Raw genomic sequence first — 25,364 nt, 5'->3', positions numbered from 1 at the left:
AACAACGTTATCTTTTTTTTTTAAATAAACTGAATTTTTATGACAGAAGTTATTAACAGTGTAATATTTTAACCATGAATTATATTAATGATAAAAAAATACTTAAATAATTAAATGTATGTCCTATTTGAATGTTTATTTTCAAATAATAATTAGATATTAACACAATTATGCATGTAATTTGATCAAATGATTTTTCTTTAAAGTATAATTATACATATATATGAATAATTATTAATGTGTTAATATGAATCTCCTTGTTTTTAATGTAAGTTATCTTTACAGTATTATACGTTATAAGCTCATAACTGAGTACTGCAATATGATTACATTAACCAATTTTTTATCATTATGTAAATATTTACTCTATATTTAAAAATATTTAAAACTTCTAAAGTATTATTTCAAAAATTGTTATCGATCAGTAATTTTCTTAATTATAGAATTGTTTTATTTTATAAGCTAATTAAATATGTATGTTGCCATTTAAATAAAGTTGACACCCTTAATAGATGAATTAAAAAACAAAATACTTAATAATTATCCCTTCAATGCATGATGTTTTTTATAATTATTTTTTATTATTAGATACCGTAAAAAATAATGAAAGTGTAAAATTTAGTTTTTTCAACTTTTAAAGTTTGTTTTTGTTTAAGAGTAAAATTATGTTTTTCATAATAATAATAATAATAATATTTAGGATTAGTAAAAGTCTGTAGATCGAGAAATATATAAAATTTAAAAATACCAAAGTAATTAACTTAAAATAGTAATTATTTCAAGAGAAATCAGAGTGGTTAACATTAAAAGAATCACTGTGTATATATATTTAGACTATTCACTTTTATCTTCAAAGTTTATACAGTAAAATTATTTCGTACTTGATTTCATTTAATTTATATTATTATATTGTCATATAAAAATTCAAACCCTGTTATTAAGTATTTATAATATATATATATATATATATAAATTGTTATCTTTAATGAAAACTTAGGACTTTTTAAGTGCGTTAGTGTGGGGCCCAAACGAGGAGTCCAAAGCGCAGGGCTCGCTAACAACAAATGAAATAAAATAAAAAACAAAAGTAAATACGTAACAAAAAAATATTGATGATCAATTATAACTTATAAGGTGCAATGAATTTTCTGCTACCACCGCACGTGCGCTTCGTTTGCTGCGCGGACGACACGCTGATGGTGGCGGAAGGCACCTCGTTCGAGGAGGCTGGATCTCGTGCGAACTGCGCGATCAGCGTAATCACCACCGGGGTCCAGCAGGGGAAATTGGACTAAGCCTACAAGACCGAAGCGGTCTTGTTCACGGGCAGGTACAAGATCACTCCTTCAAGGCTCGCTGTGCTGGGGGTGGAGATCCCGCTCAAGGATTCCATGACTTATCTGGGCCTGGTCGTAGATAAGCGTCTAAAGTTCGGGCCCAGAAAGTCATGAATAACCTGGCGGGACTCATGCCCAATTTGGGAGGGCCGAGAGAGATGCGGCGCAGACTATTAGTCAGCGTCGTACACTCGGTCCTCCTGTACGGGTCCCCGGTTTAGGCGGATACACTTGAGTATTCGTCCAAAAACCGTAAAGCCCTGCTCAGGGTGCAGAGGCAAACGGCGATCCGGACAGTTTCGGAGTACCGAATAGTGTATCCTGTCGTCACTGCCGAAAAACGCACCGCTGGACATGAACTCCGCCGAGAGCATGCTCCGGTAGCGTACTCACCTCTCAGAGGAAGCTACGAGAAGCAAGTGGACCAAGTCCCTCATAGGACTCGATCGGGTGGACCGGACTCACGGTGAGATGACATATCGTCTCACTCAAGTGATGTCCGGCCACGGCTACTTTAACGAATACTTACACCGTAATTGCGAAGCAGCCGCGCCGACGTGCGACTACTGTTCGGATCGCCCGGGAGACGCTGACAGCGCTCTGCACATCCTCTTCCCGACTAGGGTTCAACCACCTAGTCTGGTTTATGGTGGACCTGATGTTGAGGAGCCGGGAGGCGTGGAAGCTCGTCCAGATGTTCGCCGAATCCGTCTTGAAAAAGAAGGAGGAAGCGGAACGCCTGAAACAGAGACAGCCACGCGGCCCGGACAGTAGGACCTGAGACGATGATTTAGGCCAGTACCTTAGGTTCTTGTTTTTGTGTTTTATGTTTTGTGAATTATTTTTCCAACCCTCCCTAACGGTTCTCTGGGATCCGGATAACTTCTGACCTTAAAAGATCTATCGTTTTAATAATCAAATCTACGAAGTACATTAAATAGTTCAGTTTAATAAAATTATTTTTTTTTTTCGTTAATACGTTCGTTAGTATTATTTAAAATTAAAACTATATTAGAAATATTATTCATCTAAAACCAAATAATATTTAAATCAAAAAGCCACAAAAAATTACTAAAAAAAAATTTCGGAAACAATGTTACCATTATCAATGCTAAACACACACTGACAACCCGATCGAAAAAAAACCCCTTATTTTTAATCAATTCTATTGCCTCCCGTAATATTAAGTTCTTTGTTTTATGATTTTTATGTTCTTTATTTTTAATGTTCCTTGAGCATTTTTTAACCAGATCCTAAATTTTTTTTGTGTTTGTAGGACAAACAAAAATTATTTATTGACATATAATCACTCCATTAAAAACCATAAAACTAATTAAAAACGTAAATAATTACAAAGAACTTAATATAAGGGAGACAATAAAAATGTTTAAAAATAAGAACAATTTAATTAATTGGGATCTTGGCGAACTGAAAAATTCATTATTATGCTTGTGTAAACTGGCAAAATGTGATAAAATTACTTAGTGATAACGTCACTAGATGATAACGTCTCTAGGTGATAACGTCACTAAGTAATTATATCACTAGAGCTATATAAGGGGTTTTTTTTGTTCGGGGTGTTAGTATGTGTTTAGCGTTGATAATGGTAACAACGTTCCCAAAATACATATCTGCGATTTTTTTTAGTAATTTTTTTTTTGTGGTTTTAAGAGTTAAATATTTTTTAGTTTTAATTCAACTATATTTTTAATATTACATAATAGGTTCCTATTATACCGATGATTTATATGTATGTTCACTAATGTTATTACTATGTTTTTGACTGTTTAGTCAGACATACATAGAATATTAAGTTTAATTAGACGGGTAGCCAGAAATTTTATTCGGAGGGAGGTCGGTGAATTTTTTTTATTATTATTTTTTTTTCATATTTCATCTTTTTCGCTCAAAATCTATTTAAAAGTATAATTTTTAGTAATTAATTCAGTTGTTGCATGAATTTCGGAGAGCGAGATGATCCTGCAACCCCATCAGTAATTCTGATGGTTAATCCATTGAATATAATAATGCAGCTTTGGAACTTTTTATATTTAGTAAATCTTCTAGAAAGAATAAATTTTGATAATTTTATTATTTCAGACAGCCATATCGGACGATCTCATGAGCCTTATGAGTCAATGTGATTATGGGCGTCAAGTGTTCATACAAACTGCATTTTATAAGGTAAGTTTTGTTAATTTTAATTTTATATAATCTCATAATATCTCATCAGTATAATTAATTTTTAAATAATTCTATATAGTACAAATATATTCAGCGCCTTATTTATATTCAGAATTCCCGACCAATTATAGTTGTGTATAATTAATAATAATTTAGAAGAAATTATACTTGGCTAATTAACAAATCAGTTAAAAAATTATATTAAAATTAAAATTAATATTAATTGAGTAATGTGAGGTAATTATAAATGTATAATTTTTAATAAACATCCTAGTTTTTATTTTCAACTTAATTTAATATGATAGCAGCAAATATAAGGGCCAGAAGTTTTTGGTTTATTGTAATCTTCCCAGGATAAAAAATTAATTTAGATTTACCCAACACACACTATAATAGCAAAAAAAAAAATTTGATACCACTATTGTGTTTTCTGATTAAAATTCTAAAAAATATTTGTGGACACTTCTATCAGGGGCAATCTTAGATATAGTTTTTAGGGGGATATAGTGCATTTTTCTATTGGTGGTGATAAATTTTCTGTCTAAATTGCCCATAATCTTTATTTAAAACATTATTTGATTACTATAAAATATAATACAGAATTTTTAAAACGTAGAAAAAGAATAAAAATGTTTTTATACCATTTTTTCAATATAAATAATAATAACACTTTATAGTAATTTCTAATACATTATATATTATCAAAATATATTTTTTTTAATGTAATACGAAATTTTAAAACAAATGCATATTTTTTAGATTTTTAAATTACTATTTTTTTTGTAGTATTACTATACTATAAAGCATAGCTCTATTAAAGATAAAAAATATATATTACTAGATTTCTAATAATTCTAATAGTATACCATTAAAATTCTTGTAATTTAAATTTTTTATAAAAAACCAGTCTATTAAAATTAATATTTTTGAAAAATAAAATGATTACGGTTTTAAGTATTTAAGTATTTTAAGTACGCCCCTGATATTCTAATTAAGTATACATTTCAAATAGAGTTTTTCAATTTTGTTATTAAAATATTTATTTAATTTTAAAATAACATTAAACATTAATACAATATATGTATTCTAAACATATTTTTTCTAAAATTATTGTGAGTTGATATAAATTCTCTTCTATAGATACTTTATGTTACAAATATATATTTTTTTTATCATTTTAATATGGATATTTTTAAATAGAATTGAAATCAAATTTTATAGAATATTGTATTGTTTGTTATCAGTACTATTTGATTATCTTATATAAGATAATAAAATCTTAACGATGTCGAAGTTGAAGTTAATATTTGATGTATAAAAACAAAAAAATATTTTATCAAGACGCATCAAATTAAAATTATCAGTATTTAAGACCTTATGTTTTACTAAAATATTTTATTTTTATTCCTTTAATTAGAATAGGTTAATTTAGCTAGTTGGTCGTTGAAAACTAACACTGCTACATTTTATCATAAATATTTTTACACCATGCAGTTATAAAAATACTTATTACTATGTTATTGCAATTTTTATTATACACGTTTTATTTCAATTTACTTAGTTCGTAATACATATCAATTAGCATAGAAGAAGATACTGATGTGACAATTCTACTCGACTGTACCCGGTGCTACTCACTTCAAACTAACAAAAGGCATTTGTGATTGAGTAACCGTTATTGATATAATTTTCGATGCTATCACTTTTGCCTTATTCATATTATCAATAACTTAACTTGTTTTATTCAACAACTCATCTATCGCCAATTATCATTATAGCCAACCAATTCCGTCTTACTCGGATATACCTATTAACCAATTGAACTAGGAATTCAGGTTCAGGACATAAAACAATAGTTAAACTTTATTATATAATCTCTCTCTAATAACTAAGGTACAAGATTGCCTGTGTCTCCTTCATACAATTAAAACTCTTTTAAGGAGGTAGGGACAATATTTCGAGTGGCTTCTGATTTTTGGTTTTGGTCCTCGTGTATTAAATGGACCCTTAACACATTAAATTCATGATATAATAAATAAAAAACGATTAGTCACTTTAAAATTTCGCGATTAACATGTACGTGTTCCGAACCCATCTTATAATATTCTTTCACATTTTTTTCTAATAATAAGTACTCTATTTACGCGAATTTTTACGCCGAAAACTATAATTAGTACGATATTTATTTACTAGGTATAATAATTTATTTAATGGGGTATAGTAAGAAAATTTCCTCGGGCCCCAAAATTATCAAAAATGTAGTTATAAATTTTTTTTTATTTATCTTTGGTTTAACAAAAATTTAAATAGATATTGGCAGGGCTGCATTTAGGAATTTTGCCGCCCGGTGCACTTAATTTTGCCGCCCCCCAAAAAGTGTTGGGTTGGGTTTTTTAGTTGAGCAAAAAAAAAAAAGTCTTCAAAGCAATTTCCCTTGTTTACATTAGACATCAATTTTAAATTTTAAATTAAATAAAAATAATTAATTTTTAAAAATTGTATACCTATTAAGATTTTTGCCGCCCTTCAAAATTTGCCGCCCGGGGCAAATGCCCCCAATGCCCCCCCCTAAATGCGGGCTTGGATATTGGTTCCCTCGATATAACGTAGTTTTTTTTCTCAAACTCTCGTGATATAACAAGTTTTTATACACTTATTATTGCATCGCCACATAAATAATTATCTGGTAAGACATTCATTTTCTCAGAAACTAGACAATTTTAAATTTTGTTAAGAAAATAATATGAGGTTTGTAAAAAACTACAATAATATGTAGTTAAATTATTTCTTTCTATCTCTTTAGGGATAAAAATCTATTTAAATTTAATATTTTAATGGGAATCTCTATTTTTAATTCGATAATATCTTAAAAATAGAAATAACAAACAATTTTGTTTTTATAATATTTTATATCCAATTGACCGTATGAATTTTAAGATTGTGTAAAGACTTGGATTTCGATTAAAAATTTAGCAATGATTTAGTTTTATACTACTATTTAACTTTAACATGTTGAACAGATGAATTTTTTATCGGATTAAAAATCAAAATTGTAGTAATTTTTTACTCTATAATATTACTGGATTCAAATGGAGGAGGCTCCCTGTTAAGAAAATTAATGTTTAGGCATATTATCATTAAATTAAGAACCTTATAGTTTTAACATATACTATTGTAATTTTTTGAACCAAATAATTTTTCTTTTTCCAAAAATTAAAAATTATCAATAACTTATAAAAATGAGTTTCTTACAGGATTTTGATTTTTTTGTATGTATACTGATAACCAATACTGGATCAGTACTTAGACATATTTATGCATATGAAGTCTTTTAAAGTGCAGGACTAGGCAAAATGCATTGTTAGCTTTGCCCTTCTGTCTGCCCTGGTCAATATTTATATATTCAGAACTTTTAGTACTTCTTTACACATCTTTTAATTTATTTGTTACGAGGGCTTTAATATGAGTCTACCGCTCAAATTTAATTACTGATATGTTTTCAACTTTGAAAACTATCAAATTTACTTATTGCGTAAATATAACAGATTGTAAAAATATCTAAAAATCATCATATTAATAAACAACTTAATAAAAAAAAACTCTTAGTAAACACATAACACTTTAAAGTGTCCATATAAAACTTTTTTGAACTTTCTGGTATCATTTTAGTCTCAGTTTTTATTAATTCACTTCAATTTTGTTAACTTCTAGCTATTTATAGACTCTTTGAAGCAATATAATAGCATAATAGAGATTAAGTATCTTGTAACATATTTTGATAGTATTCCTTTATTTTTATATTATAATAATCTACTATTTTCAAATTTTACAAGATAAAAATGATTACATACTTTTGCTTTAGTTAGGATTTTACAAAAATCCCTAAAGAGTGGTTGTACATCAAATTACATTTTATACTAAAAGTTTAATGAGATTCTGAGAAAGTCCACTGATGGGGACACAATGGGTAAAAAGAAATGTATAAGAATATAAACCTAGATCCAGTTATTAAAAAGAGTATTAAAGATTTTGTATTATATTAGAAAACTAAATGCTTTTATTTTTGATGAATTGAAATATAAATTCCGACTTCTGGTAAAATATTTTTAAATTCTAGATATGTTTTATATCAGCTTAAGTATATAATAAACTGATTTGTTAGATCATTTTATTCGACAAAGAAACTTGAACTCTCCAAAAAAAATGGAGAATTCGTCAAAATAAAAACGAGCTCGTATAAAATCAAGTAAAACTCGTTGGGTTGGATAATAAAAGACTGTTCTTTAAATCCTTTTGTATAACGTTATTATTAAAAGAGCATATTATTCAATTTCATATTTTAAAAATGTATGTATAATTTGCATAACATTTTAAAACAGTATATTATAATGTTAAAAAATTACATAAAAGTAGATTAGGAGAAAAAATTTAGGACAGGTCTGTTATACAAGACATAAAGTACTGGAAAAGGGGTTAGAGGCTCTAAAAATAGGGCAGACCTGGTCCTACTTACTGGGCACGTCATTGTGTGAGCTTATATTAAAAGTTGTTAAAATCATTTTGAATAATATTTAATACGATTTTAACGTAACATAAACGGATTATTTTTATTTTACATCAAAAAATAAATTTTCAACACAAAGTTATAGTTTTTCGATTTTTATTTTTATTATATAAAAACTAGAAAAACATATAACTACCTTGTGATATTTCTAAAAATTTACTTACAAAAAAAAGAAAATGTTTTAAATATATTAAATATTATATCGTAACTCAAAATAATATAAAGAGACGGTGAGTTGGGTAATAGATAAGAGTTACTTTAGTTCGGGTGTGATTCGAGGGTCACAAAACAATATAAGTATTAACTTTTTTTGATTTTAAATCTTACCTGATAATTATTCTCTGTTCTTAAAATAAGTTTAGTAATAGTATTAATAATTGATAAACAAAATAAGACAAGTTTATCTTTTACTTCGCAAATTAACACGTAAGAATTTCGACAATGATCATAAATTTTACGTGAAGTTGAGAGTGCGATTAGAACAGGCGAGACGGTGAAGGATTGCTCTGACTTTTATAATATTTTTTTACCCCGGAAATCACCATTGTCTCATTCTTACAATGTTGATAAGTAATCTTAAAATTAAAACTAAATAAAATAGCACACAATATATAAATAAATAAATTAAATATAGAAATTAATACATGCGAATAATATACAAATCATTTTGATATTTTATAAAATGTTAATATAGTTTTATTATTAAGATAAGAGTAAAAAGAGCTGACAAGTATAATTTTATAAATTTCTTCTGGAAAATTAATGAATTTTACAGGTGACTAATAATCGATTCTTAACTGGAATCGCGTGTAATAATATATTAAACAATACTTTACGTTTGTTAAAAATTTCTTTAAGTTATTTCTTTAAATTATTTGTTTGATAAGAATCATGTCAATTTAATAATATGAATATAATTCATAAATAAAAGTTTTCATTATCTTAAATGAAAATATTAAATGAAAGACTATTATTGTGAACAATATTTATACAGTAACGAGTAAAATACGACAATTGTTGTTGGGTAATTTTTTTTTCTTTAACACTCTATAAAGATTATGTTAAGGAAAAGGATACTTTTAATTTTAAAAACAGGAGTTATGTATCCTTTAAAACTAATAAAACATACAAAAAACACTACAATTAGTTTTGGGTGAAAAAATTAATGTAGAGCACACGCAAAGTAACGGTAATCTCAAATAAAGTTTGCTTATTGTTATGAAAAAAGACTCTTATAGCCGAGGTTTATATATTAATAAAAATATAATCCACGTTGACAAATAAACTTAAAACGTGCCATTGTGGTGACATTTAATAATATGTTTTATTTTATATTTTTACTTGGACTGTTTGGTTAGTTAAGAAGTTTTATTTCATGCGGCTCACGGCCCTCTCGAGTATTGTTTTGGCTCAAGTTAAAGTGTACAAAAGTAGCTTCTTGAAAGTACTGTATTAAAGAAAAAAAGAAACTTTTTGGTTGTTTTTCTTTCGAAGCGTTTTAGACAGTTTTTTGGTAATGTTTAGGATGGCAATCTCATTTAACAACATTTATAATAACAAACAAGTGAATACTAATTGCTGTACTCTATTAAAAACTTTCTGAAAATATTATTCAAAGAATAGAGTTTAAACTTTGTTTCTTGCATTCATTTCAGAATATAAATTCGTATCACAGTTGATAAATGCAATCTTTATCCTTGTGTTTAGATTTATAATTATTATAAAATATTTCATTGATGATTTTTATCGATTTATTACATTCCAACATTAATATGTCAATGTGTTCATATTAGTAATTATGTTCTGATATATCTAATTTTAAATCGATGCGCACCAAGTTGGTCAGGGTAATTTATTTTAGTTTATTAATTTTTAACTTTCCCTAGATAAAATTTTATGATGTGTTTAAGAGAACAAGCGTGTTGGATTAGGTGCATTGCAAATGACAATATTTACGATTACAGCTATGATGAAAATGACTCAAAAAAACAGAATTATTTTCAATTATTTTGATTGCCTGCGAAATCTAAGCGGACAAAAGTATACTATGAGCATAAGATGAACCGAATCAAAAAATGTATTTTCTTGGAATTAGGTATGCCGAAACGCGTATGGAACATTATAGTTATTATCGTAAAAGTTCTAGATAAAAATGTGGTGTTTTTAAACTACAAGATTGGCCTAGATCTGATAAAGTTTACCGACAAGTAAACTTTATAACATTACTCCCGATCAAAAAAAGTAAAGCAATGAAATATTTAAAACGTTTATATCAAATGTATGAATGCATGTTTAAGTTTAACAATTTGAATGACGGCGAAGAAAAAAAGTTTGGATTACAATTTTAATTGTATTTCGGGTAAATAATTATTTTTTAAATCAAAATCTTTGTGCAAGTGTTCATAGTGATGTTGCATATACTTAAAATAATTTCTATACTTTTATTCAAATACTCTACAGGTTAAAACTAACTATAACCTAAACGTATTATAGCAATAAAAGTAATATTTTGGAGTAAGGAGAAAAGAGTGGTGGTTAACTAGACCGATATAGAGACTTGGTAGCATATGAACCATAAACTTTATTGATGTGTGGTTGAAGACACGAATAGGAGCCGCCAAATAATCTCATTCGTAGCATGTTGTTGGTTCTACACCAAAGGCGTTAATTTAATGAACGGTTTCCATGTGTGCAGTAAGATTGGTATAATTTATTCTGAAATGCTTTAAAAGTTGTACATCGACATTAAAACACTATTTTATCTGATAATGTTTCGCGAATGTTATAATTAGTAGACTCGTACTACTAAAAAAATCGTTATTTGTTCGTCTTACCTTTTCGTTTTTATTTTTGACTCGGAGTAATCCCTACAGGCAATGCTTCATTATTTTGAGGAAGAACTTGAAAAAAAACAAGTATGATAAAGCATCATCTCAACAATTCCCCGTACTACAATAAACAAAACTTTTTTTGAACCAATTTTGAATAAACCACACTAAAGTGTTTCGTCTAATATGTATAATAAGTTTTATTTTCAGACACGTATAAGATCCCCAATATATTCAGTTATTTATTATTTTAATCAATGGAAATTGACTGAAACTCCAAATGTAACCGCATCTAGTTTATACATCGGTCTCGGTGCAAAAGTAATGCTTAAATTGAATTAAAACATACGTGTTGAGATTATGTGGGTGGTGATGTTTTACTACCTAAAATATAAAATATCTTCCCTTTGTTGTTGTGACTGGTAGTAAAACATATAGTCGTTAAAAGTGAGGATAAATCACATGTATACGCCACTAGTCGTATTCCGCTTTATTGTATTAACAATATTTTCTGCGAAACGTGTGCCATATGAATTAAATGAATTTCAGTTCCTATAAAACAAATTTTATAAATAAATAAACTAGCGTCATATGGTGAGTCAACAGCTTGGTAAACTAGCTCAATAAAAAACTTAAAAAATTTTTTTCCAATTTTTGAGAATAGTTATTTTTATAGCTACTTTTAAATTTAATTATTCATATGAAATGATTGCTATCTAAAAAAGCTTGTATACAATAAAATAGAAATTCTAATAATTAATTATATAAACTTTTTGATAAGTCTTTGTAAAATAATTATATTACACGACAAGTAATAATTACAAAAAATTGATTTGAATAACCATAGTAGTATTATACTAGACAACCTACCTAAGCATTTCCGTGGCAATAAGTTATGCAGTTTTCCCGTTCCTACTGATACTTTTTAGAGAGTACATTAAATATAAATAAATGTAGATAATTTAAGATCACCTGAATATTTTAATCAGGTGGCCTTTTCTGGTGATTTTATAAGTGAATATTGGTTATTATTTTTAATTTGACTTTCATCATCTAGAATGATTTGATTCATTTTGAAGAATCTCTCTTCAACGAATATAGTAAGATTTTATTTAATTATATTTTAAATTTTGATTGTTTATAACAAAAATTATATGAGAATTTGTTTTGTAATTGCACTATTCTAGTATGCTGACTTTATTAAATTAATTAATTGTTTCAAATTGAATACAGTGATGCCGATATCAAACGATATACCATAATACTAATGGTATAGAACTCATGTGAACTTATTAAATAAGTTCACATTCAACTTAAATTTTAAGTTCGCGAAAAAAGTTCGATAGGTCTATATTATACAATTTTTTAAAATCATTTTGGAAAAATATGTTTTTAAACAACAATACTTTGTATAACTCTAGTATATATTTTAAGTTTTGTTATAGTATTCACTCTGAAAGCAATGAATTTCGTGACTTTATGATAAAAAGATTCTAACATGAACTTTTTTTAAGCGCTTTTTAAAGTTTAGAGTGATTATTTTTGAGATTGGTTTTTAGGATTCTTTTAGATTTAGGTTGAACTTGGAAACTTTAAAAAGTAATAGAAATGCAACAAATATATACAGAGGATGATAAATGTATGATAACACAATTATTTTCTCAGAAACGATTGAATATTTTCAATTTTTGTAAAGAAAATTATTGTTTGATCTATAAAAAATTTAAAATAGTATATTATTAAACAAATTTTTCTTCATAACTTCAATGTTACAATACCTAAACATTAATTTTATGTAATGGGAACCACTATTTTTAATTTGATGATATAATAGAAAAAAATTTTCTTCTTACTTTTTTTATTTCATCAACCGTTTAAATTTTAATTGTTTGAAGATTTATATTAGAATAGAAATGTATTGATAATTTGGTTTATGTAATACTGAATGCAATTATTAATATCGTACGGTATTTAACAAACATTTCAATAGACCATAAATAATTATCGGTATTTAATCTTGACATCGTAAGTAACAGGTGTGTTAACAAGAATTTTCAATAAACTTGTTTATCTGCATCATGAAGAAATTACGATTTCTGTATGGTACACATCAAATTATCAATCGAAAATTGGTCAAACATCGTTAAATTTTAACAAACAATAACAGATAAACAGTTTATCGATTAAAAAAATTATAGAAACAAAATTGTTTGACATTTATATTTTCTTATTAAATTAAAAATAAGGGTTCCCATTAAATTTACAGTTTTTAAACTATAAATAATAAAAAATAATAGATTTAACTTCATATTATTGTAATGTTATTTGAATTAAACAACATTTTCCTTAACGAAAATTAAAAGTTTTCAATAGTTCCAAGAAAATAAGTGTCTACTGCTTAATTGATCAGAGTGGTTACTTTATTTTTAAAGACCATTTTTTAACTAAAAATAAATATAACGTTGAGAATTTTTTTTGGATGTTTAAAGTTACATTTTTTTTTTTTAATTTATCAATTATGAAATATTTTTCATGTTTATCCCTTATGACTTATAATGGTGTCAATATTCACTTTTCAATTAGCAATATACATATTTAACTAGTTAATTTTTTTGATCATGTTCAAATTCAGAAAATAACTGGTAGATGACTACTTTTAGACTAGCATTTCGGATGTTATTAACAATGTAAAGTAATGGTTGGAGTTAAAACCTGGGTTTTATTTTTATCACTAGCCTTACTCCTCCTGCCTAGATATAAATTATTTATAACTTCCTAAGTACTGGTTCAAAAGTTGTTAACGACCAGTCTTTTTCTTAATTGGATCATTATCTAAAAATAATCCAGTTAATTATGTTCTATTTTATCCTATTTCGTAATATTGCACAAATGAATTTTTTTCAATTAGATTTTTATGATCTCACCTAATTAATTTTTGGTATGAATGATATAAAATAATTTCTTAGTTTTCTTTTATGATATCGTCTATACTTTCACACAATCCCTAATATTATAAAATTATATGTTTTATTATACTGATATAAAACTCGATGATGTGTCGTATATGGACTCTTAACTCCATACATTGGATTTTGGTATTTTTACAACTATTCTTTGTAATGAATCGCTTTGTACACAATTAATTTATTTTTTATGACTTTGCCTATCACCTATCTATCTAATAGTCTTTTTTAGGTGAGACACTAATAGTAGTGTCCTTTAATGAAATTTTTTAAAAAATTGACAAAAATGAAGTATGAATGAAATGTTTTTTCTAGAAAGCTTCCGTAAACGAGCATAGTGTTTTTTAATGTACATTAAACATTAAAAAAATACGTTTAAAAATTAGATAAATACATAATATTTCTTATTTAAAATATTTGTCATAAAATAATTATTGTGATTATATTTTTGTTTGCCTTATAGAAAAAAATTCATTGATTTTAACATAGACTATAGATTTTGTATTCATTTAGATGATTTAAACTTTCTGTATATATTTTGAAATAATAAATTATTTACTATTAGTAAAACACTTACTAATGGTAAACACAGAAAATACTGAGAAATTCTCTAATGTAATTGTATATAGAACCTCATACAAATATTCTTTGAAATTAATTATATTCATTATTTTGATTAATATCCATCGATTTATAAATCAAATCACTTATATTATTAGTAAAAAACTAAATTTTTGCTGGAGCCATGCGAAAAAAGTGAAATAACGGGTTTTTCGTTCTCTTATTAATTATTCATTCACTTTTTGAGTTTTATCTTTTTTGCAACAGGTACAACACGTGCTTGGAATAGGTGCCAGTTTGCATGTGAATAATAAACGAGCTGTCGGATTTGCGATAGTGAATGTCTGTTGTAGTGATGGGTAGACGCTTTGTCAAATTACACAAGACTTATCTGCTGAGATTACCACAGGGAAAACAATTTTGTTTATTAAAATATTGCACTCAAATTGTTTTACTAGAACAAAATTCGCTAGGTTGATTTAAAGATACCATCAAATGTTTAAATATTTAAGTTGTTTTATTTTCATTAAAATTAGGAATATATCAAAAATATCTAAACTCAAGATTATAAATTATTTAAATACAGCAATTCGATTTTAGAAATGTAGATTGAAGTTTTATTTAAGATACTTATTCATTAAGCTAAAACTTGGCAATTACATCATTATAGACAACTGTTGAAATGGTTTTTGATATAAAGATCAAACTTTAGAACGTGAGAGCACTATTAATAATTCTACTTCCAAGTTAAAATATTGCTACTCTGGTTTTCTAAAATTGAATTATAGTTTAATTGTTAAAGATAAAAAACAAATATCAATCAATTGATTTTCGGTTTTTAATTTGGCCATTGACGACATAGAGATGCGCAAGGTTCTATTTGGCTACCCTATAAAATAATAGTTTTAATTTTCCTTAATATTCAGGAAACCACGAACACTCGTGTGGCTACATAACAGTTACTTGTTGTGTTTAAAAATTCATTTTTAGTTGTGCATTAATAAATTGATGTATTTGAAAAACATCACATTTATAGTATATAGGGAAAAAACGGTAGTAGTCCATATTTTTGTATTTTAATTTCATGGTTTAATTCGATAGCCTATTATTAGTAGTATAAAGTAATTATTACCCTTTGATTAAAAATATTTTCATTTTACTGTTATTAAATTGTCTATTTTTGTTCTATTATTAAAGAGACAAAAATGTATAACTTTCTCATTGCTTTCCGTAAGTTTTCAAAAAAGGACTACTACTGTTTTTTTTTTGTAGATAATAAACTATAATTTATTAATTTAGGTAAAATGGACTTTTTTATATAGTTATTATTTGAAAAAAATTGAGTTTTTTTACTACAAGCATAAAACTAAATAATTAATTATACTCTAAGGAAGATTATTAATTTATTCCCTATCAAAATGATCAAGCATAAAGCTCTTAATTATAAATATTATCTTATTTGACACTGACTTAAACACTGTTTATACTATTTATGATTAACCTTTGGGAATTAATTTAAAATTCAACTCATTTTATTTTTCAGGGAAACAAAGTAGCTCTAAAGACTTTGAAACGATCGCGACTAGAAATGTCACGTCCTTTATTATTGGAACTAAAAAGGGTTTGTAACAATTATTTTTTTCATTAATCAATATATGTTTTCAATAAATTAAAAATAATCATAACTTTAAATATAAATAAACTGTACCTTTTGTCATTAATAAGAGTGTTGATGATCTATGTTGAGTTCTGTTTGTTACCAGAACTAATTTAGTTCATTTATTTGAAATTATTTTGTAGTAAATATAATAGTTATATATGTTTTTAAATTTACAGTTAAAAGATTTACATCATGATCATTTGGTGAGGTTCTACGGTGCTTGCATAGAGCCAAACTATTGTTGTTTGCTAACTGAATATTGCCCCAAAGGTAGTTTACAAGACATACTCGAAAATGACCAGTTCAAATTAGATTGGATGTTTCGGTATAGTTTGATGCATGACATTGTAAAAGTAAGTATCGTTACTTTACAAATAATTTGCTTTTGTTCTTCAACGAACATATTTTTAACACGACCATAATGTTAAAAATGTCAGAATTACCTAAGAGATTTTTTCTCAATATTTTTTTAATTATAATACTTTATTTGAATTTTTACTTAAATTCGTATTATACTTCGTAAAAGTAATTCGTACTTATTTATATTACAATGATTAAAATCACTATCACAATAAACGCTTCGTTGAAAATCTGTAGATAGTGTTCAATTTTAAAAAATTGGTTGATTATTCCAAAAGCAACATCAACTCCTATTTCTTTAATTTTTCCCCGATTAGTAGTTCATTGATTTATTATACATGAATAAATACAAATTATAATGATTTATTTTAGTATAAAACTGATATTCAATAATTTAATATTGTAATTTTTACCGAGAAATTATAAAGTAGTTGTATATTTCGTTACTTATATGCAAACGTGTATAAAAATTAAACGGCTTGATAAAAAATTGTTCACAAAATAATTTGTTTGTTAATTATGAATAAATACTGTTGACACAAGGTGTTGACCCTGTTTGTCTTTTACTCAGAAATTACATTGTGTCCTACACAAAATACAACACATATATGTATATATATATATATATTAAATATTTATTATACAGCTCACAAGAAATAGGGGTGACAGTAGTATGCTTTATTCAATGACCTTCTGTTATTAATTCTTGCTACTACTTGTACTTGTTGATCGGTTCTTCTTATAGGCCCAACTCCATCAAATCTTCTAGGATCCAGTCCAACTGGAGAATGCAATTTTTTTTTCTCAATTCGATTGTATAACCGCCTTGTTATACCATAATCCTCATTCAGGATTCTGAGATCAGGTTCAGGTGAACCGTAAAGGAAAAATACAATTTTTTTCAAAACCTCGTTTTCAAAAAACCAGGTACATCTTTATGAAATAGGGCACACATACATGCTTTTTTATAACATGCTATCAGCGTACTGGCGATGATATCATTTACAGTATCGCCAGCTTGTCTCTGTGATGCGCGAACAAATACACTAGTTAACATGGAATTTTAATCAGAGTCGACAATGTACTTTCTAAATTTTTCGCGCTTATTTAAAATTTGTAATTCAATATTTCTATCACCTCTAATTTTTAAGATTATTACTAATTAGTAATAAATAAGTACTTACATATAAAAAAATAACCAAAAAAATTTAGGTTAAAATGAAATTAAACGTATGAAATCATAAATGAAAAGAGCCCCGGAATATTTCTGAATATTATTATATTATAGAATACTTAGATTTGTCAACAATATCGATATCGCCGACTTTTTACATTTCTCCTACGATTATTTTTGAAATATCGCGATAATCCCAAAAAATGTCTATAAAAAAAAACTTTTAATTTTGATGACTGTTATATTTATGTAAAAATACATATTGGGCCAATAACATTTTATAATAATCTTAATGTCACTTTCAGTATTAGAATATATTATGAAATATAGATATGAGATAAGACGAAAAATTATATTATTCATACGAAATTCTATTATTAGATTATATTTTTTATTATTATGACATTTTTGTTATTTCTTTTACTAAAAACATTTTGTTTATATAGTTTTTATTTTAACAGGTTTTAATACGATTATTAAATGTGCTGTGTTACCTAAGAATTGTTTTCTTTATTTTTGTTATTCAATTCGAATTAAATTTCCAGTCAATAAATGTTATTTCCCCTTATTTCTTTGTTGTTTTTAATAGTAATGACTAATGTTAATAATTCATCTCTAGTTTCACTTTCCATTGCTAGAAGTGAAGTATAATAATATTTTGGTTTCAAAATTACTTGAGTGGAGACATTTTCAATAAAAATTATCATGTCGAACTGTTAACAAAAATAAAATACTACTTGTAATCTTTTTTTTAATTTTTATTTAAAACCATAACACCAAAACTATAATACTATTAATCAATAAATCACAATTTCATCTAATAAATATAACCAATATATAATAATAAAGTCTTGTAACAGAAAAAAACTTCTTTATAATAAAAAATACTTTAAGAATATATTTTTTTTAATTTTACTGTCATGGTGATAAGATCACATATATGTGCTTATATGCTCGTTCCTACAATATTATTGTACTGTCAACTAGGCTTAGCATTGACACCATGATACACGTATTTCTGCAGGAGGGTATACTGCACACATGAACACTTATGAAATTCACGTCCACCGTGCAATAATACGAATGTCTAAAACGCTAGTTGACTTTTTACCATCATCGCGACTACTACTCTTATTGTCTGAGACATTAACTTAAATTAGCTACCATTGGTAGTGTGTATCGCAGTCAACTCCCTGTTGGATTAAAATAATCTCTAGGTGTCCAGCAGATTGTATTGTCTATTTACTTGACTCACTTAATAAACTATTATATCGTTGCATAATCAAGTGTATTAGATATGCGACTCATGACAGTTCCTCTATGGGTTTATAATTTAAATAGGAAACCTCAGTACCTAAGGTAGATATAGCCTAGCCAGCTATCCCTCGTCGGTCCTTTAGAATATTGTTGACGGGCATTTAGGTTCAACCTCTAAATATCCACGTAACAATAGTAACTACTTAGTTATTTAAATAGTGTACCTGACTAATCTAAACAATACGACTTTCTAAATTCTCATGAAGTTTTCAATTTAATAATGTCAATTTCAAATTTACAAATTGACCTAAATAGAAGTAAAATAGTTCAATATTTTAAAATTATAATCTTTCATAAAAACCAACATCAAAGAACTAAAAAATAGGTTAAACATAACATTTTGAATAGAAATTTATTTCTAATTAATTTAGTTTTCATAATACCACAGTGGTCGATTAATAATGTATCATAGTAAACTTGTATACAATATAAAAGTATGAGTCTTTAATAGTCATCAATTACTAATGTACACAACATAGTAAAACTACAATACGAATTTGATTTATCTGATTAAAAAAATTATAAATTTTTTCTATCGTATTATTATGATAAAAATAGGTGTAAATTTTTATTAATTTAAGTAAATCAATAATAAAAGTTTTTGTCTATGAAGGGATGAAAAAAAGAATTATTTAAATACATATTATTCTAGAGTTTTTTTAATCAAACAATATTTTCCTATACAAAAATTTAAAATGTGCAATAGTTTTCGAGGAATTGAATGTCTTTTCCTTAATGAATTACCTTTTATAAATATGTGTTACAATTAAATAAATAAAAATAAAGACTTATATAAATATTATAATAAATTATTCATAATATCTTGCTGTATATCAACATCTAATAAATTATTAAGTTTTAATAACATTTTATTTGATAATTTTTTTTTTTATTAATAATTATTTATGTCAAAAATTATTTGCCTGAATAAGGAGTTTTAATTCGCATCATTAAAAAAATCACTGAGTAAATATACAATGCGATCATCTAAAAATTCATAGATATTGTCCAGAATCTTAAACACCAAATCGATTTTTGTATTTTGGTCATTTTCATATTCATTAGTTGCCAATAATAAAAGTGGTTCGACATTCAACATTTGATCGTCTAAAATAAATTATACATTAATTTTTACAAACAATAATTTTTTTTATGTAATACCATTTAGTCCAGAGTTAATCCATCTTTGTGCAAAGTTATCATATTTATTATTAAATGTTTTTAAAACTTTTATTAAATTTTTTACTGTAATTTGTTCATTTACAATGTATCCACTCATAGCAATATACAACTTGTCGTGTTCACTCTAAATAAATTAAATAATTTAAATTCATTTTAAATTAAACTATTGTTAAATTGAAATATAGATTTCTTAGAATTTTATTTTAATCAAATATCTGAAATTGATTAGCCTTAATAAGAAATACTAACATATGTTTCTATAGGAATATCACAGAGAAAACAAATAATGTGGCTATCTAAAACTTCATTGATACTGCTCAAAGTCTTAAACACCAAATCGATTTTTTCATTAATTCGATTTTCAAATTTATTAGTTGCCAATAATAAAAGTGGTTCGACATTCAACATTTGATCGCCTAAAATAAATTATACATGTATTTTTATAAACAAAAATTTTATTTTTTTTATGTAATACCATTTAGTCCAGATTCAATCCATTTTTGCGCGAAGTCATCATATTTATTAGTAAATGTTTTTAAAACGTTTATGAAATTGTTCAATGAAATCTGTTGATTTATAATATATGAACTCATAGCAATATGTAACATTCCGTTTTCACTCTAAATAAATTAAATAATTATAATTAATCTTACATTAAAATTAATTTATTTAAATTGAAATTGAAATAAAGATTTCTTAACATTTTATTTTAATAAAATATCTGAAATTGATTTGCCGTAATAAGAAATTCTAACAAATGTATCTATAGGAAAATGAAATAATTATACAATATTTATTATAAATAGTTATTAAACTAAAGTATAGATTTTTTTTTATTAAACTGTATTTACAATATGGTTATCAAATTACCAATTTTAATCTTGACTTGGTTAATGTAAATGTCGAGCAGACTAAAATACCGAATATAATATGAAAATTCATGATAAATTTCCACCTTATACTTTTTTCAATTGAAGTAATGAAGTATATTAAAAAAAAGAATATGTCAGACAATTTATAAATTTCATTTATAAAAATTTTTTATTGGGTTATTTAAATAAAGGGCTAAAAAATAACTTTCATATAAATTAGACAGTTGTACATTTATCATTTAACGGGCTTTGCTTATTGCGAAAAGTAAACTTAAAAACACACTTGGAGTAATCAAATTCCGATTTTTCATAAAATAACAATAAATAATTTATATATAAACCATATAATTTATTTTTTTTTAATGTTAAACATTTTTTTTATTTAATATCTTTCCACTGAGTTCACAGTCCTTAAAATTGTTAAAAAAATAAGTATTTTATAAATAAAATAAACTTAGGCTAAAATTATCTTAATATAATATAATAGTATTATTTTTCTAAAGTATCTTTATAAATTAAATCTTTTAGATTTTTCATATCTACCATCTTTTTATTATACATTCTTTATTATTAGTTTACTAAATAATAAAACACTAACTAATAATATAAAATATACATTGTATATTGTAAATTGTACACTGTAGGGTACAGAAAGGCATATTCACAATATAGATAAAATTGTAATATTTTTTAAACGTTTATAAAGAAGATATTGATTATAAATGTGGATATTAGTACCACGAATTACATTTGACGCCATTTACGGTTTATCAGCTAATAGATATCTTTGATATAAACGATTAATAAAATTTTTTTATATCACAATCATGACCTATTTTACCCTACACGTTGTATTGTAATATAAAAAAAAAATTAGGGCGAAAGAAAAATTAATTTAAAACCCAAAATTTTCATTCTAGTTGCGCCTATAATTATAATTTGTCAACGTAAGATCATTGAAGAGTGTAAACAAATTTGAATTTTTAAAAATTAATATAGTCTAGTTTTTTTCTGTTAGAATTTTGTTGTAGAATCATATAATTCTTATATTCATCGCTTTAAGGGGAAATGACAAAATTGTTTATTTTCAGTAAATCTTTTTTGTAAATTAAATCACCTTACAAATATTAGACGTTTATCATTTTTTATAACAACTAACTCACTATTTAAACCATAAACATATGAATATATTGCATAGTGAGTAATCTAGTGCAGTAACTTAAAATATACCAAACTAATTCATAAAACAAATTTATCATTTTGTAATATTGATAAACAATATTATTTATTATTACGCATTCAATTTTGTAGATATGACGTAAAAGTAATTACATTGTAAAGGAATTGTACATTTTTGGCATTAGAAAACATGTGTAAACTATTTATTCAAAATTTTTTAATTTTGAGTTATTACACTAAAATACTCACCTTTGGTCTTAATATAATATTATAATATTATATAATAAAATATAATATTTTTATGCCAATGATTCAAACGTTTACATTTCAAGACATAAAAGATACAAAAAATAATTTTTATAAATTTCACAAGGAAACTATTATTTATAGTTAATATAAAAATAATAAATAATTTATATAATAATTTTATTGTATAAGCATTAACAATTAAAGTTTAATACAAACATAGAGTTTTATATCTTGGTTATTTTATTGTTGTTTAATTAGTATTACACTATGTATAATAATCAATAGGAAATAGTGTAAAATATAATTTTGTTATTTATTTAATTATCAAATTATTTCATTACCATGTATTATGAAATATTTAGAAACACTAAGATTATTTAAATACTGATAAAATGTATAAATTATATAATAAGTAATATATAGAAAGTACCAGCACTTTCTATATATTACTTAATATAAATTCAAACATAAAATTTGATTATAAAATAAAAACGGAATCTGACTTTATCAACATAAAGAAAATTATTTTTTAGTAAATGATTTTAATCGCCTAATGAAAACCGGTTTATTATAAAATTAGAGTCTTAATAAAATTATTATTATTATTATCATTAATCATATTATTATTATCTTTAATCGTATTTAATCATATAACCTCTCTAAAAGTTATTGCTTGTGTTAGAGATGACGGGAAATGTACTTTTAAGAAGAAACAGTGTATTTTGCAAGATAATTTTTTTAATAATAAGAAAGAAAGCATACCGCAGATTACTTTTATTAATTTAAAAAATATTTATCTCTAAAGTCTTCAAATAACCATCAAAAAAAATTGGATATGTATATCGGAAATAATGTTATCATTATTAACGCTAAACACATACTGACAATATGACCGAAAAACCCTTATTTAACTCAAGTGACGTTATCAACAAGTAATATTGTGACATTTTGCCAGTTCACACAAGTTTAATAATGAATTTTTTAGTGGCCCAAGATCTCAATTAATTAAATTTTTCTTATTTATCATGAGTAAATTTTTAAAAAAACAAGTATAATTAAAATAAATACAATACACATCATAGCAAAATTAATACATTCTCAAGTTTGCATCAAAGCTAAAATTAGAAATAACTCTTTTTGAAATTAATTTCCTGTTGTATAAAAATAAAATGGTATTCATGTAGAATTATTATTAGGTAAAAATATGATATCTTCATAGGTTTAAATGATGTATAAATTTAATAAATATCTTTATGATTCTGTTAAATGACATACTATTTCTTATATTACGAATCGTTAGGTAAAACATGTGCAATTTTTGCTGAAACTATCGATCAGAATCTATTAAAGGTATGTTTTGGATTTGAAATGTAATTGAGAAATTAGGAATTTGGGCATATTACGTTGTAGTTTTATTACTAGAGTACTCGTATAACGCAATAAAAATGTAATATGTGTAATTTTATTCAACATTTTTTTATATTATTTAATAATAATTTTAAAGAATTTGACTAACAAAGAGAAGTGGTCATACAATAATTATACTAAAATTATTTGTCAATAAATGATTTTAATAATTAAAATCATTTATGGACAAATATTGTAGTTATAAGTGGTGTTTTTTAAAAAATTTCTAAGAGTTTTTGAATTTTTCATCAAAGAAGGTAGTAATTTTTTTGTTTTTTTCTTTCTCTTAAAATTAACAGTATTTTTTTAATTTTTAGTGATTTTATAGCAAAATGTAAAAAAAAAAATAAGGTCAACTATAGTGAAGCCTCCACTCCACTAAATTTTTTGGATTAATATTTATTTATTTATTATTAACGTTACTGACAATAGCCCAAAAAAATCAGTATATATTTGACAGCAAATTGATCAACCTAAAATTACTATATTAACTAAATAATATGAACAAATTAAACAAAAGTAAACTTAGTATCAAAAAAAAAAAAAAATTAACCTATATTTTATTTAAGATATGTAAAAAATTATAACATGGTCAAAATTTAATTAATGAAATAGCTAAATGGCTAAATTAAATTTTACAAGAGTGCAAAAAATCAGGGTCATTATTTGCAGTGCACAAATATTGTTATCTGACAGAGATACAAATTATCGCTTTAATGCATTAAACTTAAAAAAAAATAAAATATAATTTCCCTTGTCCAATAAATTTATTTTTTGGATCATTTAGCACTTTGATCAACTTGGATGGTATTTTCAAAAAAAAAAAAAAAGTATTGAAAATAAGGTAATTTTAGCTTCGATGCGAAGCTGAAAAGGTATTGGTTTTACTAAGATGTGTTTTTTTTTTTTTTTTTTTTTTGTCTGTTACCACTTTTTACTATAAAATTTTTTTTTTAACCTTGATCCTAATAAAATTTTATAAGAATATACTATAGACAATAGTTTATTTTTATTGATTTATTTTTATATTTTGCATTGTTTGAAAATCTATTAAAAACCCTAAATTCAATAAGAATTGTAAAAGACCATCTACGCAAGCTTAAAAATAAATGTTTTTCAACAATTTTGAAAATGTTTTAGATTAACTGTGTTCTTTAAAACTCTATAAAATTAATATCCTAATATTTTTCTACTATAAAAAATTGGTCGTTAAAGTAAAAAAAAAAACGCCAATATATCAAAAAATTAACTATTTTCAATTAAACAAATAATTTAACAAACATTTAATATTTTATTGAAAGTTTAAAACATAAAAATTGTGAAATTCAGATTAGCATTGAAGCCTTTTTTAGCTTCGATGCGAAGCTGAGAAGGTATTGGTTTTACTAAGATGTGTTTTTTTTTTTTTTTTTTTGTCTGTTACCACTTTTTCTCAGCTCTCACCGAACCAATTTCTTTCAATGATACGTCAAAAGATCACAAATTGTATCTAGTCGAAGACATTACCCTCAAAAATTGAAAAAAATG

At 25.2% G+C, this 25,364-nt stretch overlaps 3 protein-coding genes across 4 annotated transcripts in view; 2 read left to right on the top strand and 1 right to left on the bottom strand.

The window, feature by feature from the left end:
• LOC126908445 (atrial natriuretic peptide receptor 3) overlaps window positions 1-25,364 on the top strand; it is a 173,252-nt gene that overhangs the window by 93,343 nt on the left and 54,545 nt on the right. The gene's annotated exons all lie outside the window — the stretch shown is intronic.
• Window positions 1-25,364, top strand: part of LOC126908442 (atrial natriuretic peptide receptor 1) — a 154,735-nt gene that overhangs the window by 77,124 nt on the left and 52,247 nt on the right. For both annotated transcript variants that reach the window (XM_050690497.1, XM_050690498.1), the window contains 3 exons: window positions 3,438-3,521; window positions 15,981-16,058; window positions 16,274-16,450. In XM_050690497.1, the coding sequence (XP_050546454.1) occupies window positions 3,438-3,521; window positions 15,981-16,058; window positions 16,274-16,450 (339 nt within the window). The remainder of the gene's footprint in view (window positions 1-3,437; window positions 3,522-15,980; window positions 16,059-16,273; window positions 16,451-25,364) is intronic.
• LOC126908446 (uncharacterized) lies at window positions 19,608-21,134 on the bottom strand. Its single transcript, XM_050690509.1, has 5 exons — window positions 21,001-21,134; window positions 20,606-20,750; window positions 20,380-20,546; window positions 20,110-20,254; window positions 19,608-20,055 (listed from the first exon to the last, which is right to left on the bottom strand). The coding sequence occupies exons 1-5, from the start codon at window positions 21,070-21,072 to the stop codon at window positions 19,886-19,888; spliced, it is 699 nt and encodes a 232-aa protein (XP_050546466.1). The 5' UTR covers window positions 21,073-21,134; the 3' UTR covers window positions 19,608-19,885.

This window comes from Daktulosphaira vitifoliae, unplaced genomic scaffold (assembly GCF_025091365.1).
Source record: "Daktulosphaira vitifoliae isolate Bord-2020 unplaced genomic scaffold, ASM2509136v1 Scaffold_5, whole genome shotgun sequence".
Taxonomy (NCBI): domain Eukaryota; kingdom Metazoa; phylum Arthropoda; class Insecta; order Hemiptera; family Phylloxeridae; genus Daktulosphaira; species Daktulosphaira vitifoliae.
The sequence above is the reverse complement of the archived record's forward strand: the minus strand, read 5'-3'. Positions and strand labels throughout refer to the sequence as shown.

Bases quoted from the DNA above. Each gene is read 5' to 3' on its own strand.
- LOC126908446 (XM_050690509.1), bottom strand. From the start codon at position 21,072: ATGAATTTTCATATTATATTCGGTATTTTAGTCTGCTCGACATTTACA. The intron at 20,751-21,000 runs GTAATTTGATAA...TAATTTATTTAG, and splicing joins CCAAGTCAAGATTAAAATTG to AGTGAAAACGGAATGTTACA. The intron at 20,547-20,605 runs GTATTACATAAA...AATTTATTTTAG, and splicing joins GATTGAATCTGGACTAAATG to GCGATCAAATGTTGAATGTC.